At 39.1% G+C, this 17,458-nt stretch overlaps 1 protein-coding gene across 1 annotated transcript in view; it reads right to left on the bottom strand.

The window, feature by feature from the left end:
• Positions 1-17,458, bottom strand: part of LOC149822717 (bet1-like SNARE 1-1) — a 35,577-nt gene continuing 18,119 nt past the window's right edge. The window contains exons 2-4 of the mRNA XM_089980354.1: positions 676-732; positions 538-597; positions 1-458 (exon numbers count right to left, since the gene is read on the bottom strand). Of these exons, the coding sequence (XP_089836480.1) occupies positions 372-458; positions 538-597; positions 676-732 (204 nt within the window). The 3' untranslated portion in view covers positions 1-371. The remainder of the gene's footprint in view (positions 459-537; positions 598-675; positions 733-17,458) is intronic.

A 17,458-nucleotide genomic window follows, 5' to 3' on the forward strand; every position in this document is an offset into this window, starting at 1 on the left:
TCAAAAGATTTTGATTTCAGAAATAACTGTATGAGATTGAATCAGGTTTCACCATTTCAATCAAGGTTCATATGCAGACACAATTGGTGTAGTACATTAAAACATGATCCAAGGGACTCAGCTTACAATAACCTTGTCCAATCACCCACTTATGAATAAAAGCCTCTAGTCAAAGTATGAACAAAGAAACATCACATTTTATACATTTATCAGAACACTGGAGAAGCGGTTTCCAGCTCTACCCTTTCCATAAAACGTTCATAGGAGAGACATGGATTGGTATTAAAGTGGAGAGATTATAGAGACAAGATTTAAGAGCAAAATTAAATCAAATCTGTATCCTCCCAGAACATACTGGGGACATGATACAACTAAGTCAGATAGTAAATAAGTAGGAAGAGTGTAACAAATGATGCAACTAACGTGGCCATTCTCCTGCTTGACTTCATCTTAAAAACCTGTGCAAGCAAGCATGATCATTTTTAATTCTATATCATCACAAAACTGCAAAAAAAAAAGGGGGGGAAAGCAGCATACCATCTTGAATCGATCCATGGTGCCAGACAAGATGCCTCTTGATGCATCCATATCATTACCCTGCAGCCTGCATAAAAAGATAAGTAAACCATATAAACAACAGAAAATGCAGTCCCACAGAACTTTCACAATGTTTACCATATTGTCCAATGCATGATTGTGACTTTCAACTTCTTCATGAATATCTCCTGTCAACTGTTTAAAAAAGAATTTTGTCAGAAATCGCTACAGATGCTCCAAAGGTTAATAGAGAATGATGGTGCACTTCTTGTGAAAGATATATAATGTGTGAAGGAAGCAAAACGTCAATAGATAAACTACTGAACTCGAGTGTTTTCCCAAGTTGCCCACTTCTAGGACCCCACACCTACTGACCTACATGCTGCAGCTCCCAGGGTTGCAATAACTCCAACATTCCAGGCCAGCAGTTTCCACCTTTGAGACGTTAACAACATATCTTTAATGCACTCAGCCAAGAATTTTTTAAAATTTTCATGATGGTGCCTTTTGTTGACTGGCACATGGTTACAAGTATCACTAGATACTTGGGAGACCCCAATTCATCATGGGGATATTTCATCTCGTATAGAGTTTCACAAAGGATCATCCCCATGCTGTGAAAAGCGTAACTCGCCTCAAGGTGAGGTCTGGTGTGCCTTGAGGCGCACATGCAAGGCGCAAAAAGGCTTGAGGGGTGTGGCTCATAGGCCTTGAGGGGTAGGCCCACGCCTCATCCTACTTGGGTCAAATGGGGTCAAAGTCCTCATTTTACCCAAATTTGATGCTAAAAAAAACAAAAGAATAGAGGGAGCCCGACGAGCTAAGGCTCTCTCTCTCTCTCTCCTAAGACCTACCACAGTAATAAAACAGGACAATGCATAGAGTAATGAAGTGATCATCCTATGAGCAGTAAGCTTTGTCCTATGACTTCTCCACAAAAGGAGGACAACTCAGAGAATTCACTGTAGATAAAATCTTGTATATAAATTTGGACAAAAAAGTGGACAGAAAACAGTTGGCAAAAGTCCCAAAAACTAAGGAATCAAATAATGACGCAGTTGCCTTCCTATAATTTTTTTTTTGTCTAAGCAAAGAGCTTATCCCCCGCAAAATCCATACTCATGGTAAAACCAATTAGGTGATCCATCAAGTGTCCATGACTCGTAACATTCACCACTGCCACAAATTTGATAGTAAAGCAATAAAATGCATCTTCCTTGGATACCCATACGGTCAAGCTGCTATCATTTATATGATCTTGAGTCACACTCTATTTTCAATCTGATTTATATGCGCCATCTAACTCTAGAGATGTCTTACCCATTTCATCTTCTGATTTTTCATCAGATGTCTCCCATTCACTCCAAACAATTGATATTCAGGACAATATACCGATTTTCCAAAATTGTCCAGGTCTATCACCACCTATTTCTATCCCTCCAGCTTCTCCGAGTCCTCCTTTGACACTTCTCGAATCTGCTATCCCTGTTCGACGTTCCTTCAGGACAAAAGCTCCACTTGCTCATCTTCACGTTGCATTTTGCTTGCCCCAATCAGACGCTCTGAGTGCTCACCAGAAAGGTACAAGGTATCATCTTTCTCATTACTTATGATAATTGTTCTCCTTTTCATTGTGCCTTCTTAGTAGTTCTTACCAAAAAACCTGAACCCTAAACCTTTGCCCAAGCCATAGGGTGTAATCATTGGAGGGAAGCCATGACAGTCGAAATCCGTGCACTTAAAGACAACCATACATGGATGGTTATACATCTTCCACCAGGTAAACAACCCATCGATTACAAATGGGTCTATAAAGTGAAGTATAAATTAGATGGGTCAGTTGAGCGTTACAAAGCACGCCTTATCGCAAAAGGTTATACATAGGTTGAAGGTCTTGACTATCACGAAACTTTTGTGTCCGTCGCTAAACTCATCAGTGTTTGATGCCTCTTGAATGTCACTGTCGTCAAACATTAAGCTATTCATCAATTTAATGTCAATAATGTGTTTTTATACGACGATCCTAACGAAGAAATCTATATAACACTACCTCTTGGTTTCCGCCAACAAGGGGAGTAGCAAGTTTGTCGGCTGAACAAATCCATCTATAGCCTCAAACAATCATCTCGAAATTGGTTTGCAAAATTTTCAAGTTTCCTTAAAGGGATTGGCTTTACTCAATCTAGGGTGGATTATTCATTGTTTTATTGCTTTACAAAGCATGGATGTATATTTGTTCTTATATACATCGACGATATCATCATTGCTGGAGACGATATTTCAACAATCAGTCAATTGAAGGTACTTCTAAATAGTGTTTTTCACATCAAGGATCTAGGAGTACTCAAATATTTCTTGAAAATCAAAGTAGCAAGATCTAGTAAGGGCATTTTCTTATCACAATATAAATACACATTGGAGATCACAGGTACTTGGGGGCCAAGTCGCCAGATTTTCCCATGGAACAACACAAAAAACTGAATTCAAAGGAAGGAGAACCATTAAATGATTTGACTTATTATCGAAGACTAGTGGGTCGATTGATATACCTCACCATTACAAGGCCGAACATAGCCTATTGTATCAATATTTTAAGCCAATTTATACATACACCAAGGAGGCCACATCTTGATGTTGCACAAAGGCTCTTACGATATCTTAAGTTCACGCCAGGCCAGGGTATATTGTTGTCATCTCATAGCAAACTTCAATTGTTTGTATATTGTGACTCAGATTGGGCATCATGTTTAGAAAGTCGAAAATCTATCTCGGGTTATTGCACCATGTTGGGAAAAAGTTCAATATCTTGTAAAACAAAAAAGCAGACAACAATATCAAGATCGTCAGCTGAAGTAGAGTACAGATCGATAGCGCTTGCAAGTTGTGAGTTAACATGGTTAAAATATTTATTGACTGACTTAGGAATCAAGCATCCCCAACCTATGTTGATGTTCTATGATAATTAGGCAGCATTACATATTGCGGCAAATCCGGTGTTTCATGAACGCTCTAAACATATAGAGATCGACTGTCATGTTATAAGAGAAAAAATTTAAAATGGCGCAATTTGAACTCAATTTGTTCCGACAAATTTACAATACACAGATATGTTTACCAAGCCATTGGGACGAGATCAGTTTTTTCAACTCAAGAGCAAGTTGGGTGTCATCAATCTTCATATTCCAACTTGTGGGGGAGCATGTTACAGTGGTATTATTAATGTAACGACCCCAACTCCGACCCGTTAAAAAGTAACAAATTTTTTTAAATGATTGCGGAAACATTCTGAGAGACTTTGGGCCTTACAATCGTAATCACATCCACAATCATAAGGGATCTTACACTATCATCATTGAAAGCAAACCAACTTTATTCAATCAAATTTATAATGTCTAGAGACCACGAACATGAGCAATAATCACAATCATAATAATAAAAATAAATCTCTAAAGTATAGCCCCTCTGTCCAAACTGTACATTGTCTAGTAGTCATGTAACTTTCGTAACTCCCTAGAATTGCAAATCTTATCACTGAGTCTCAGCAACTGTAAAAAATACAATAAGTAAGGTCAGAATACGAGATCCTGCATACGAATTTCTCTATCAATTCAAATAAGTAGAAAGAACATAAATTAGATTTAAGCAATATTTTTAGAGAAAAATGTAACAACTATCTCATGATTTAATTGATTATTTATGTATTCTAAGAATAAGAATTATATAACACGAGATATCACATTCTAGAAATCAATAAAGTTGCATGATCTAATGCAGAACAGTAGAATGCATGGATTCAATGCACATACATGAATAACTTATTAAGCTTTTATTAGAGTTTTCTTTCTATATGCATGTCCATATTTAATGCATACAATTTTATTTCTCTTTTTATTACCATAACCCGCGGATACTCAAAATGGGTAAACAAAATTAAATTTCAAGTTTGATCTCCAGTTGTAGCTTAACACACAAATTGATATTTTACTACTGAGTTTTCTAATTGGCCCTCGATCGACTTTAAGATTCAGCACCATTCATCGAAATATTAGAATTCATCATTTAAAGTCGGGACAATAGGAAAATCAACATCCACTAATGCCACTTTCTTAGTATACCAATAGCAACAGTTGTATCTACACACCACCCCCAAGCAAAGTGGAGCAATCTCCCTAAAACCGTGGCCGAGGGGTGAACCACCTAGTTGGATTCAGATGCACAATTGCATACGAAGTTTTAGTATCCTCACAATTTCCCAAAACCGTAGTTTAGGATTCACACACTAAAGAAGAGACATCCAGAAAAACATTAATTACATAGTTTTCTCGTTTATCTTTTCATTTAAAATAATAATTTATTTTGATTTTTTTTTCTTGCAATTCAGCATGCAAAAAGTCAGCAAGCAAAAAGTCCAAACATTTTGTTTCGCAATTCAACATGTGAAACTCATCATGGACCACGGCCCGTTATCACATGAAACAATGCAATTAGTTTAAAAATATCAAGTTAGTTTTTGAGACGCATAAAACTAACCATGGAGCAACACCTGCTCAAGGCCCACCCGGTCTGCGATAATCCACTTTTAACCACTGATGCATCAATGCAAAAACCATGATGAGCATGCACATATGACATCATTCATTATGCTCACAAATGCACATTCATGCAACCATAATGAGAATATACATGTATAACCATTTCACATATGCATATGATCACATGATTGCAAAATATATTATTCTTTTCACAATTCATTTCATGCCTAATATGTACCCATGTATGTGATCATGCTAGTACAACAACAATATAATTATTAGGATTTTTATTCTCCTTGCATGCATAAGTACATAAACAACATATTAAATGTCATAAGCAGACATAACCAATAATTATTTTTTTACCATTTCAGGCCAGCTCGAGATACAACACATACTCGAGTCCAAGCCATGCTACCCACACTTGGGACAGTACTAATAGCCATGTGTATACATTCCAATGTACATGTGTACACGTGCATAACAATCCCATTATGAACATACAAAAACTGAACATGTACAGACATGCAAAGCTGCATTTTACACATGTATACATCTAACGCCTAGCCTATATAAAAAGCAGGACTTTAACATTTATCATTTTAGATACAAACATGAGTATTAGACATATTAAATCTGATCATAACTAGAAAACAATTAACATACTAACTTCTTAACATAAGCATGAGTATTTAACTTTTGAACATGTGTAACATCTATACGTAAATCTGAACACACATATGATTCTGGTCATTTTTCAAAGCATGTAAGTCTGAACATTAACTTTATATATATATATATATATATATATATATATATATATTAAGCATGCTCAGTGGAACATAGTTCGGCTGGGCCTATACTATGCACATGCCTACCAGCCGAACTTGCTATACACATGCTTATCCAGCCGAAACGAGTTCAGTTGGGCCTGACAGGCACTGCCCCTGCCCATTTATTCCATTTGTTGTGTACCTTTGATCAGCCAATAGTGGTTGTGCTTTTTTTTTTAAGACCATGCCCAGCCGACAAATGGTTGGGCCTACACAAGACGGCTAGAACCTAGTCGGCCAACCGAACTTGGTTCGGTTGGGCTGTCAGTCGGCCCAACTGGCAGTCAATTGGGGTTTTAAAATACTTGCCAACACCTTGCACAGGTCAAACTTGTGCAGGTCTGCCAAGGCTTGGTAGACCAATCGAGTATGACTCGACTGGGCTGCCAGTCAGCCCAGCAAAGGCATATATATGTATATTTTGAAACAGCACCTGCCCAGTCAAACAGGATTTGGCTGGGCCTAGTAAGGTAGTACACAATGCATGCATATACAGTTTTATGATCAGATATGCATCAATAGGCAGATTCAAACTCAAGTAAGCATGTATATATGCATATTCACATCAAGAATATATGCATGTTCAAATTTGCACAGATTCATAAACCAATAAACATGCTTATGCAAATTTTCCATTAGGTATGCATGTACAAACAATTTCATTTACAAGAAATACATGCATCTGCTTATATCTCTTTGTTTTTTGTATGCATGTACTTGGCCCAGCCGAAACCCAGTTGAACTGGGTTTGTGCCCTGTTAAGACTCACCCAGCCAACACAATGGCTGGGTCCAGTCACACGCATATGCCCAGTCGAACCCAGAACTTGGCTGGGCCTGGTGAAAGCGTATTATAAAACCCCTTTTTTCATTTTATAAAAAAAAAACTAGAAACAAAATCAATAGCACCTAGTTGCATACCGGTCTAGATCTGTCCACCATTGCAGTGGACAGATCTATCCAGATTAGACAGTAGGTGCGCTAAGACAGATTTGTCCTATCTATCATGTTTGTTCCGAACTAAAAAGGATTAGACCTATCTAATTATTTCATGGACGGATCTATCAAGGTATATATATGTGTGTGTGTGTGTGTGAAATATGCACATAAATATGAAATAAGACACATCATTATATGGATATTGCATTTTAAATTTGAAATACCACTAGATCGCCATGTATATGCTAGTTTTCCCTATTTTTAAATATGGAAAACTCAACCAAATTCATGATCTTTTTATAAAATATCACTTAAATCATGTTTAAGCTCTTTTTCCCTATTCAAATTGAAAGAGATGAACCCGTACCATTTTTTTTTTACACTTAAAAAAGAAGATCTGAGAGCTTTGAAGCTTCGGAAAGGACGATGGCTTCTCCCTCCTTCTTCTTCCCTTCTCTTTACCTTCTTTTTCTCTTTTCTCTTCTCTCTTTCTTTCTCTCTCTCTCTCTCTTCTTTCTTTCTTTCTCCCTCTCTCTTTTTCTCTCTCTAGATTATGCCCCTCCCTTCTTTTTTTCTTACTTTAAATAATGAGAGGCCCTAGAGGTGACGCCCCTCTAGGCTTTCTCATTTGAGGGCTCAAGATAAAGTTACTTTCCCTTAACTCCCCCTCCTTTTTGCTACTTTTTTTCAAACTTTTATTTTTCACTTACCTTCTTTTACTTTTACTTGCCTTTTTCTCTCCTTGTTTTAAGGTTAAAGTAGATTCTTCTAGTACCATAAAGCAACTTTTGAAATTCTGAATTAATTTATATTTAATATTAATTTAATTGTTTATTATCCAAAAGCTTTCAGAGAGTATCTTATCCCTCCGGGGGCCTTTTTAACTTTAATTTAACTTTAAATTTAATATAAAAACAAATTTACAATTATATCATTGTTGGGTATGGGTTTAGATTCGGATTCAGATCCAAGATCCTAATTCATATTCCAACCCCAATTGGATCCTACGCTAGATCAAATCCTAATTAATATGAGTCTTGGATAGAGTCCAGATCCATGTTAATTGAGATCAAAAGCATTGGATTCGGTCCAATCCAAATCTGGATTTAGCCCATCGAGGTGGTCCCTTTTTAAAAAATACATTTTTGGGTCAACCGTAGCTCGGATTGGGAAAAGTAAAATATCGTTGGACTCGGGATTCCAAGACTCATCCAACGATGCATACTTTAATTTTTTCTTTCAAAATTCTTTCAAATTTATCTTGAATTTCACTTAAATTTAAAGGTAAAAAAAAAACTTTTTGCACCTTTTAATTGGCTCGTTTAGATCTTGGCGATGAGACCTGGGTCAATTCCAGACTCAAATAACATATGCCTATTATCGAGGTTTACCCGATTTTACTTCTATATTTAGCTAAATTTTTTAAAAACACAAATTCAACTAAGTGTGAGAATACATGATATTACAATTAAGATCACGATATTTCTTATTGTGGTCTCATTAAAGATAACATATACAAATGAGATATCACGATAAGGCTTATCATGATATCTCAGCTGATTTGGTGGAGACAAGCTTATCTTGATAAGCTTTTGAACTTGTATAAATATACGTCTTGTATTTGTAATTGCTATTCAGAAAATAGAAGTTTCTATTCTCTTCTTACGCAAATACTTTCCCAATCTGTGAGATTGTAATTTTATTACTTCTACATGCACCACTTGTAAAAACTTAAGGTAATTATGATTCTGTTGGTCATACCTTTTCACTGCGAATGCACCCAACCCTTGGACATGATTGTCTTTCTCCACCTTTGGGACAGGAACCCAATTGGAGGGTGGATGAGCAGTGGACATAATGGTCATTACTGTCAAAAGAAAGAAGAAAAAGAAAGGAGAAAACTTTCCCATGGCAGTGGAACTTCAATTGTTCAGCAGGGAGAGCTTTTGAAGCAGAGGGAGTTGATATAAAGGAAGAAAAGGGTCTTAAAAAGCACTAGGGGCGAATGGATGAGTGATGACCATCGATCTTTCAGCTGCTATATATTCATAGGCAAGAGTGTGAAGGCTCAAATCAATATTAAAAAGTAATACTTGGTGCTAGCTAATTAAGGTCGAGTCGACATAGACTTTGTGAATTATCATTGTTTTATTTTAATTTGGTACTACGTAGAAGAAATTGTAGATAATAGCTTTTGGAGTTGAATGTGGATTATCATTGTTTCTTGTTTATTTGGAAATCAATGCAGACGTTGAGTGTTTAAAAGCACGTAAAAACTTGCTCCATGCCCACTTGTTCTGACTCAAAAAGATGTGCTTATTCATTCCATAGTTTTAAGTTTTTGAGCTAACACCACAAGGAACGAAGTTAATAGCTGTGACTCTTTAACAACGATGAATAAAATTTATCGTAATTGAGTTGTGAAGCAATAAAGAGAAAAAATATTCTAGAGAAAATATTTATGTGGTTCAGATATAGCCTACTCCACGAGAGAAAATGAAGGGGGTGATATTATTTAATGTCACAGTAGAGATCACAACAGTCGTATACATAGCTACAATGAAGCACCCTCTTTAGGCAACTTTCAATTACAAAAGTAACTACTAAAATTGTGGCCAATCAAATCAACCTACAAATAGAAACAAATTTTCCTTCATAAATCTCTCTTCTCCACCAACACTCTCCCTCAAGTTGGTGCGAAAATATCGATAGAGACCAACTTGGACAATATCTTTTGAAACTTGGTAGTGGGTAATCCTTTACTGAAGATATTTGCTAATTGTTGATCACTGCGAACAAAAGGAGTACAAATAACATTAGCTTGAACTTTCCCTCACTAAATTTGTCGCTAATTTTTTATTCAAACCGAGCGCAAAATTTTCCCTCTTCCCATTCAAAATTTAAACTGACTTCTTCGAAGGACGGCGACGTCGGAGAGCGAGCTGGTTCACGGAGGAGGGCGGCGCCGGAGAGCATGGCAGTTCACGGAGGACGGCGACGCCGGAGATCGCATGCATGCCGGTTCACGGAGGACGGCGACGCCGGAGATCGCATGCATGCCGGTTCACGGAGGACGGCAACGCCGGAGATCGCATGCATGCTGGTTCACGGAGGACAGAGACGCCGGAGATCGCATGCATGCTGGTTCACGGAGGACGACGACGCCGGAGAGCATGCATGCCGGTTCACGGAGGACGCCGACGCCGGAGAGCATGCCGGTTCACAGAGGACGGCGACGCTGGTTCACGGAGGACGACGACGCCGATTCACGGAGGATGGTGATGCTGGTTCACGAAGGACGACGACGGCGGTTCACGGAGGATGACGAAAAGGCATAGCGATCGTTGGAGGACGCCGACGCCGAAGAGCACGCCGGTTCATGGAGGACGGCGACGCCGGAGAGCACCGGTTCACGGAGGATGGTACAAGTCCGGTAACGAGGCAGAGTTGTCATTCTGTGCAATGCCTGTCGGTGTGGTACAAGTCTGGCTTATTGCTGCCAGAATATCGCTCGATAGGGATCACTTTTTTTTATTTTGTTTTTAAAATTTAGCGACGGATAATGTTTGTCGCTAATCTAGCGCAAATTAGCGACGGAAGTAACGATATATAAGTTTTTTCGCTAATTAGCGAGCAAAAATTCGCGATGGGCGCTATCCATCGCTAATCTGCCGCTAAGCCGTTGCTAAACAGTTTAGCGATGGCTTAGCAATGGATTAGCGATGGATATAGTCCATCGCTAATCCACGATTTTCTTGTAGTGTTTCACCTTGTTGTGCTGCTGCAATCTCAAGTTTAAGTTCAAAAATCCGAGCAGCATTATTCTGACTACTGTATAAGTCAGCTATAGAGTTCCATAACTCCTTTGCCAATTCAGAAAAGGTAAAAATTTTAGAAATTCGAGGTTCCATGGAATTAAGAATCCAAGATCAAACAAGTTGCTCACTAGCAATCCAATCTTCGTTACCATTGTCAGCAGATTTAGGACAAGCTTTTGTTTTATTAATGAAACCCAATTTTTTCTTACCACCAATAGACAATGTCACTGCTCTTGACCAAGGTATGTAGTTAGTACCATTCAAGAGGACAGATGAAAGTTTTCAACCAGGATTATTGTCTGATTCACCCATCAGTAAAGAGAGCAAACACGCACAAAGATGAGACAGGAGCAAAAAAACTGATTTGATGACCTCGAATTTGCTTTTGATCCCTTAAATATGGTAAAAAAAAAGGCCAAAAACATAAAACCAAGGGCAAAAGAAACAAAATTATGTAGATAAGAGTTCAATGCCACTGACCTTGCTCAATTCTGAGTTATGATTCAAAAACAGAATTCAACAAACTTTTGCAGAAAATAAAGGAAAAAACATCTTGTATTTTTCCAATGGCGAAATATATCCAACTAAATGTGCTTTCTTGAACAAGTTGAGAAGTATGCGATAGATCAGTTGTATGCAGAGAATGTTGATCTCCAACAAAGCAACATTATTTGTACCTTCCTTCATGATGCAGAGAAAAAAAATGTCGTTTAACATGTGGGTCGTGCAATACAAGAAAGGGTCTTCAATACAGACTGTTGTCGATAGACAGAAAGAAATCTCAGTGTGAAAAACAACAATCACACGTACATCCCTATGGATCAACAACTAGCTCTAATACCATGAAGCAAGAAAGAAAAAATATTCTAGATAAAAGATTTGCATGGTTCGAATATAGCCTACTCCACGAGAGAAGAGGAAGGAGGATGATATTATTCAATGTCACAATATATATATATATACAATGAAGCACCCTCTTTAGGCAACTTTCAATTACAAAAGTTCCATCAACAAGTAGCATTAACGGTAACTTTAGATATCCCCGTGAATGCCTTGGCCTACACAAATGTCATCGTTAAAGATGATGATCTATTATATATCGCCCTTATAAATAGTTTATAATGACTACATTATATGGCCGTTAAATATGTTGTCATTATAAACATACCTATAACAACAACTTTATACATCCATTAATATTGTCGTTAAAAAACTTGTCAAAATTATCACTTCTTTCATTTTAATTTAGTACTAGGTAGCATAAGTGGTAGATGAAAGCTTTTAGAGTTGACTCTTAGGATCATCATAGTTTCTTTTTTGGAAATCTTTGCTGACGTCCAGTTTTTAAAAACACGTAAAAATATGCTCCATACCCACAAAGCAGGTTATATGTCCCCCCCCCCCCGAACAGGGTCGGTACTGAGATCTCATGTTCGAGGGTTCCAAATAGCGCCACGTATAAGATCCAGACTGGCATGGATCCCGATGTCTGTCTGCATCATACTGCATCGTAATTTGGTGCCGCAACAAAGACTTAAGTACCCTTTACCGCCATTCGCTTCCTCTTCCTCGAACGGACATAAATGCCCTCCTTCTAGAAAACTGAATCGTCGGTTCGTGAAAAGGACAAAACTGCCCTCCATCGTTATCGCGCCAAAACGTTCTGCAGAGTTTGCGTATGTAGCAAGCGTTATGTTGTAGGATTCAAATAGTTCAAAACAATCCATTCTCGCTCTAAGCACTCTACCGGAGATTCTTTGCTTTCATTTGGAGTCGTCGGAGCATCCTTTCCCTTTGTTCCAGAGCATCTGTTTTCGTCTTATGCGCAACCGCAACATAATAACCACCTTCTGTTGCGTATTAGTTGTTACCACTGCTTAGTCTACAGTTGGAATATCCAAATTCTCATCGTTTTGGTGAGTTTCGTGTAAGGTTTCTTTCTTCAATCTGAAGATTGCTTCTTATACAACGATTTGTTTCTTATGAACCCAAATATTCCAACGATTTCTAATCATGATGATCGTGTAATGTGTTGTGCAGGTTAGCAATGTTTGTGCCTCATAAGATTAGAGATACCCCGTCGTTCTATGGGTTGTCTATTAGAGAAGTGATCTGCCAGTCCCATCTATCTAAGGTTTTTGAAAGATACCAAAATATACTTAAGATTGAGAACGATGAAGATAGAGAAAAAGCCTTGGAATCGTATTATGCGGAGGATTATCCATCAGATATCGAGGCTGCGGACCAAAGAAAGAACTTTGAATTACGAAAGATGCAGAACAAGGATGACAAATTGAAGGCAAAGGCAAGAAATATTGATGAGAATATAGATAGAAGGCAGAGGATTAACGCACAGGTGATGGAAAAGAGGAAGAAGAATGTGGAGGAGTTTGAAAGGTATGTTAGCTATTTAGTGGAGGACACTAAGGCAGCATGTAAGAGGAGAGACTTGGAGCGTAGTGCAATGCGAAACAAGGCAAGGCTACTGAAGGAGAATGAGGAGAGGCGAAGGCAAATGAATAAGGAGGAGGAAGAAAAGGAAAGGCGAATGAGGGAGAAGGAGTTTGAGGAAGCTAAGGAAATGCAAAGGCAGGAGAATAAGGAAAAGAAGGAAAGGCAACGGAAGGAGAAGGAGGAGGAGGAAGAAAATGAAAGAGAAAGGAAGAAGCAGGAGGAAGAATTGCAGGAAAGAAAGAAACAAGAACTGGAAGAGAAAGAAAGGCGGCAGAAGGAAAAGGAGGAGGAAGAAAAGGAAAGGGAAACGAAGAAGCAGGAGGAGGAAGTGCAGGAAAGGGAAAGAAAGAAGCAGGAGGAAGAGGCGAAAAGGGAGAGAGAAAGGAAGCAGAAGGATGAGAAGAAAAAGCAGAGAGAAAGGAAGGAGAAGGAGGAGGAGGCAAAAAAGGAAAGAGAAAGGATGCAGAAGGAGAAAAGGGAGAGGGAAAGGAAGCAGAAGGAGGAGGAGAAAAGGGAGAGAGAAAGGAAGCAGAAGAAGGAGGAGGATAATAGGGAGAGAGAAAGGAAGCAGAGGAAGGAGGAGGAGAAAAGGGAGAGAGAAAGGAAGGAGAAGAAGGAGGAGGAGAATAGGGAGAGAGAAAGGAAGCAGAAGAAGGAGGAGGAGAAAAGGGAGAGAGAAAGGAAAGAGAAGGAGGATGAGAAAAGGAAGGATAGAGAAAGGATGGAGAAGGAGGGCGAGAAAGGATGGAGAAGGAGTGCGAGAAAAAGGCATGTGATGGTGGAGCCGGTAAAGATGGAGATTGAAAGGCAATTGGAGGCAGTGGACCCACCAGAAAGTCCCAGGTTAGATGGAGAACACGAGAAAATAGCGACCAAGGTAAATATATTCGTTCTGTCTGTGAAGATTTAATAACATGTTTAGCGATTTTGGTATAGCGATTACTGTGTTAGGTATTAATATGTATAGTGATTACTGTGATAGTCTGTCTGCAACCAATATTATTTATAGCGGTTAGTAGAATAGTATTTATAAGTACAAATGGAACTAATTTACAATTGGTAGGAATAATATGTTATTTTGTGTTACAGGGAGTTCACAAGAGAAGTAGAGCACCAGGTGAAAAGCTCGGAGGTCGGTGTCAATGGCCTGTAGTTTTGTCGTGGTATGGTCAACTGAGTGCATATCAGAAGGACCGATTACGAAATATGCACTTCGGTGGCCTTTTGGACCAGCAATATTTTGAAACTTGCTGGAATACCATGACCCACCTGGTAAATAAATGGAATGATAAGACGAACACATTCCAGTTTGATTCTTTTGAGATCACCATGACTCTAGAAGATGTAACGAGGATCACTGGCCTTAAGTGCGATGGCAGTGCTGTCCTGTTACGGCATTCAGACTATAACGCAAGGGAGAAATGCACGGCCCTGTTAGGAATGTCGATGGACGAATGGAGTCAATGTATTTCTGGTGGAATGAATTCTACATCAATGAAAGTCTCATTTTTTCGTAATAAATGGGAAGGCCACTCCGCTACTTGTGCATCTGAAATAGCTGACCAAGAGTTGCGCGGCTTCCTTTTATATTTTTTTGGTCTTACATTATTTTCCGATTGTTCTGGTTCGAGAATAAGTTCCATGTGGCTGCAGTACCTAGCAGACTTAGACGAAGTCGACGACTATGCATGGGGTGCCGCTATGCTCGCACACTTATACAGTCAACTCCACCGTGCGAGTAATGGTACAAAAACTGTTGGTGGATTTTGGCCATTTGTTCAGGTATTTGTTGATTACATACTTAGTAATTGTAGACAAATCTCATTGCAGGTTGTGGTGTTACTAATAATATTATTTTTGTTAGGCGTGGGCATTGGAACATATTATCCCATTGCGTCCACGTTGTGGCCCTCCGATTTGTGGTTTTCCAAAGATCGGTCGCTGGGCTAGAATAAACGTCGCAGTTTATAATGCTAAGTTCATTTTAGATGGGCTGCAACTAAACGAGGTAAACATTCTAAAATTGTTTACAATCGCGTCAGCATTTACCATTGAGTATTATAAATCGTTGTAATGTCCAGCATTCTTAAGTATCCATCGCTGCAGGTTTGTCTTTCGTAGTACATATCGTTGTTGCCATATCATGCGTAAATAAATTTTAATATATTTGTCATTCGTTATTAAAAAGAATTACCAATGTATAGGTTTTGTGGAGACCTTATGGAGATGGAGAGGACGATGATGAAGACGTTGTTGCGGAGGCTGCTAGATTGTCTGACCGCGATTTGTGGCTATTCTGCAATTTTGAAGCTGATTTGCAGCAAGGTAGTCGGGTTCTCCTACAATCTGGCTTGGGGCAGTCTATCCCAAATAAGCCTTTGGAAGTGAGAAGGAAGATGAATAGTGGTGGGGGCAGGAACGTGAATTGGCGTGATCGCTACAGGGACGAATTATGAAATTAGAACTCAGATGGTTTCCCTGCCGTATCGTATGATCATGAAGGACGACAATTTGATCCCTTCTATTTCGAAAGGTATTGGGAACCAATGCGGCGAAATCGAAAGATTGAAAAAATTGTGAACCCATGCCTCCCAACTGCCCCTTCTCATGTTGCAGCCCAGCCTCTACATGCAAAACGTCGTCTCTCTCTGGTTACTACGACTAGTCCCTCAGTAACAAAGCGCGAGGAAGAGCGAACACTTGCTCTAAAAGAGAACATTGTCTCTGCCGCAAGGTTCGAAGTTATGGAGAGGGAGAATAAGAAATTAAGGGCAGAAGTAAGCACTATAAGGATTCAATTGAACTCAGTGGTAGAGATGATGACCAGTTTTCTTAATAAAGGTCTCGCAACGAAGATGTCACGCAGGATAGACAATCCACAAATAAAAAGTGAGAGACAAGTCTATGATATTTCATTTGATTCGTCAAGTGCCTCGGAATAAATCCTAGATTTTCATTTTTATCACGCTAGGTTTTTGTTGTAATTGTATAATGAGTTGTAGTAACGTGACATTCTTTTATTGTTTAATTCTTTATTATTACATCTTTTCCTCTATGAATCTCGGTAATAAATAAACTTTAATCGAAAATAGATGTTTGTTCAGAAATCGTGGCATTGCCTAACCTCTCTGGCATCGCTAAGATATAGCATTTATGTTTAGCAATCGCTGTATTTGTCTCCGCCTCGAAAGAATATCGCAAAAAGGATTGGCGATGTAAGTCGTGAACAATAATTTAACGAGTTCTGACGGCGTAAATGATAACAGTCAATAGCGATAAGAAAAGGGTTTGTTGTTAAAAAACCGCTGAGGAAAGTATGTTGCATGAATATATCGATGTATCCATATACGATAATCAATAGAATAATCGTGAAAGATTATTCATACCTGAAAGATTGTTATAATGCGACCGACAAACGACGGGTTTTTAATTATTTAAAAGTGAATAATTTAATTTGCGGGGTGTTTCCGAAAAAGTCCAGCATGTGAGACAACGTATTTTTAATTATTTAAAACGCAAAGGGCGGCTTGTGGAAAGACGTATTTTTAAATACTTCGAACGCAATCATTTAATTTGGAGGCCCATATCAAAAAAGGGAGGCATGCGAAAAGACGTATTTTTATTTATTTAAAACGCAATCATTTAATTAGTGGGCTATTTTCGAAAAAGGGCGGCACGTTAAAGGACTTTACCTTTGTATTTGACTGAGGACGGCGTTTCCGTATCTGCGTTGCAAAGGTGCCATCGATATCTCCGTCCAGGCATGGCGCCGAAGAAGGGGACAATCGGAGCAGTACGACCAGCCATGGCGTCCAAGAAGAGGACTACGGGAGCAATACGACCCGGCACGGCGCCAAAGACGATAGGAGCACTACGATCGGGCACGGAGGCAACAAAGAGGACGATGAGAGCAAAACGACCAGGCACGGCGGCAACGGAGAGAACGATGGGAGCAAAACGATCAGGCACGGCGGCAACGGAGAGGACGATGGGAGCAAAATGACCAGGCACGGCTACAAAGGAGTGGACGATGGGAGAAAAATGACCAGGCACAGAACAAACAGAGAGGACGATGGGAGCGAAACGACTAGGCACGGCACCAACAGAGAGGACGATGGGAGCAAAACGGTCAGGCACGGCGCCGAAGAAGAAGACAACCACATCCACAGTACCAGCATTAGCGCTTAAGACGTATATTTTTTGAAACGCCTGAGCGGTTTAGTCAATATTTGTCTTTTCATGTCGTATTTGGACTATTGTTGTTTACTGTAGACAATAATTTCAATGTCGAATCCTGAATACCACGCTCATGGTGCACTCAGTTCAACATCCATAGGCAAGGGTGG

The sequence above is a fragment of the Nuphar pumila genome, chromosome 11, assembly GCF_984573655.1.
Source record: "Nuphar pumila chromosome 11, dmNupPumi1.hap1.1, whole genome shotgun sequence".
Lineage (NCBI taxonomy): Eukaryota > Viridiplantae > Streptophyta > Magnoliopsida > Nymphaeales > Nymphaeaceae > Nuphar > Nuphar pumila.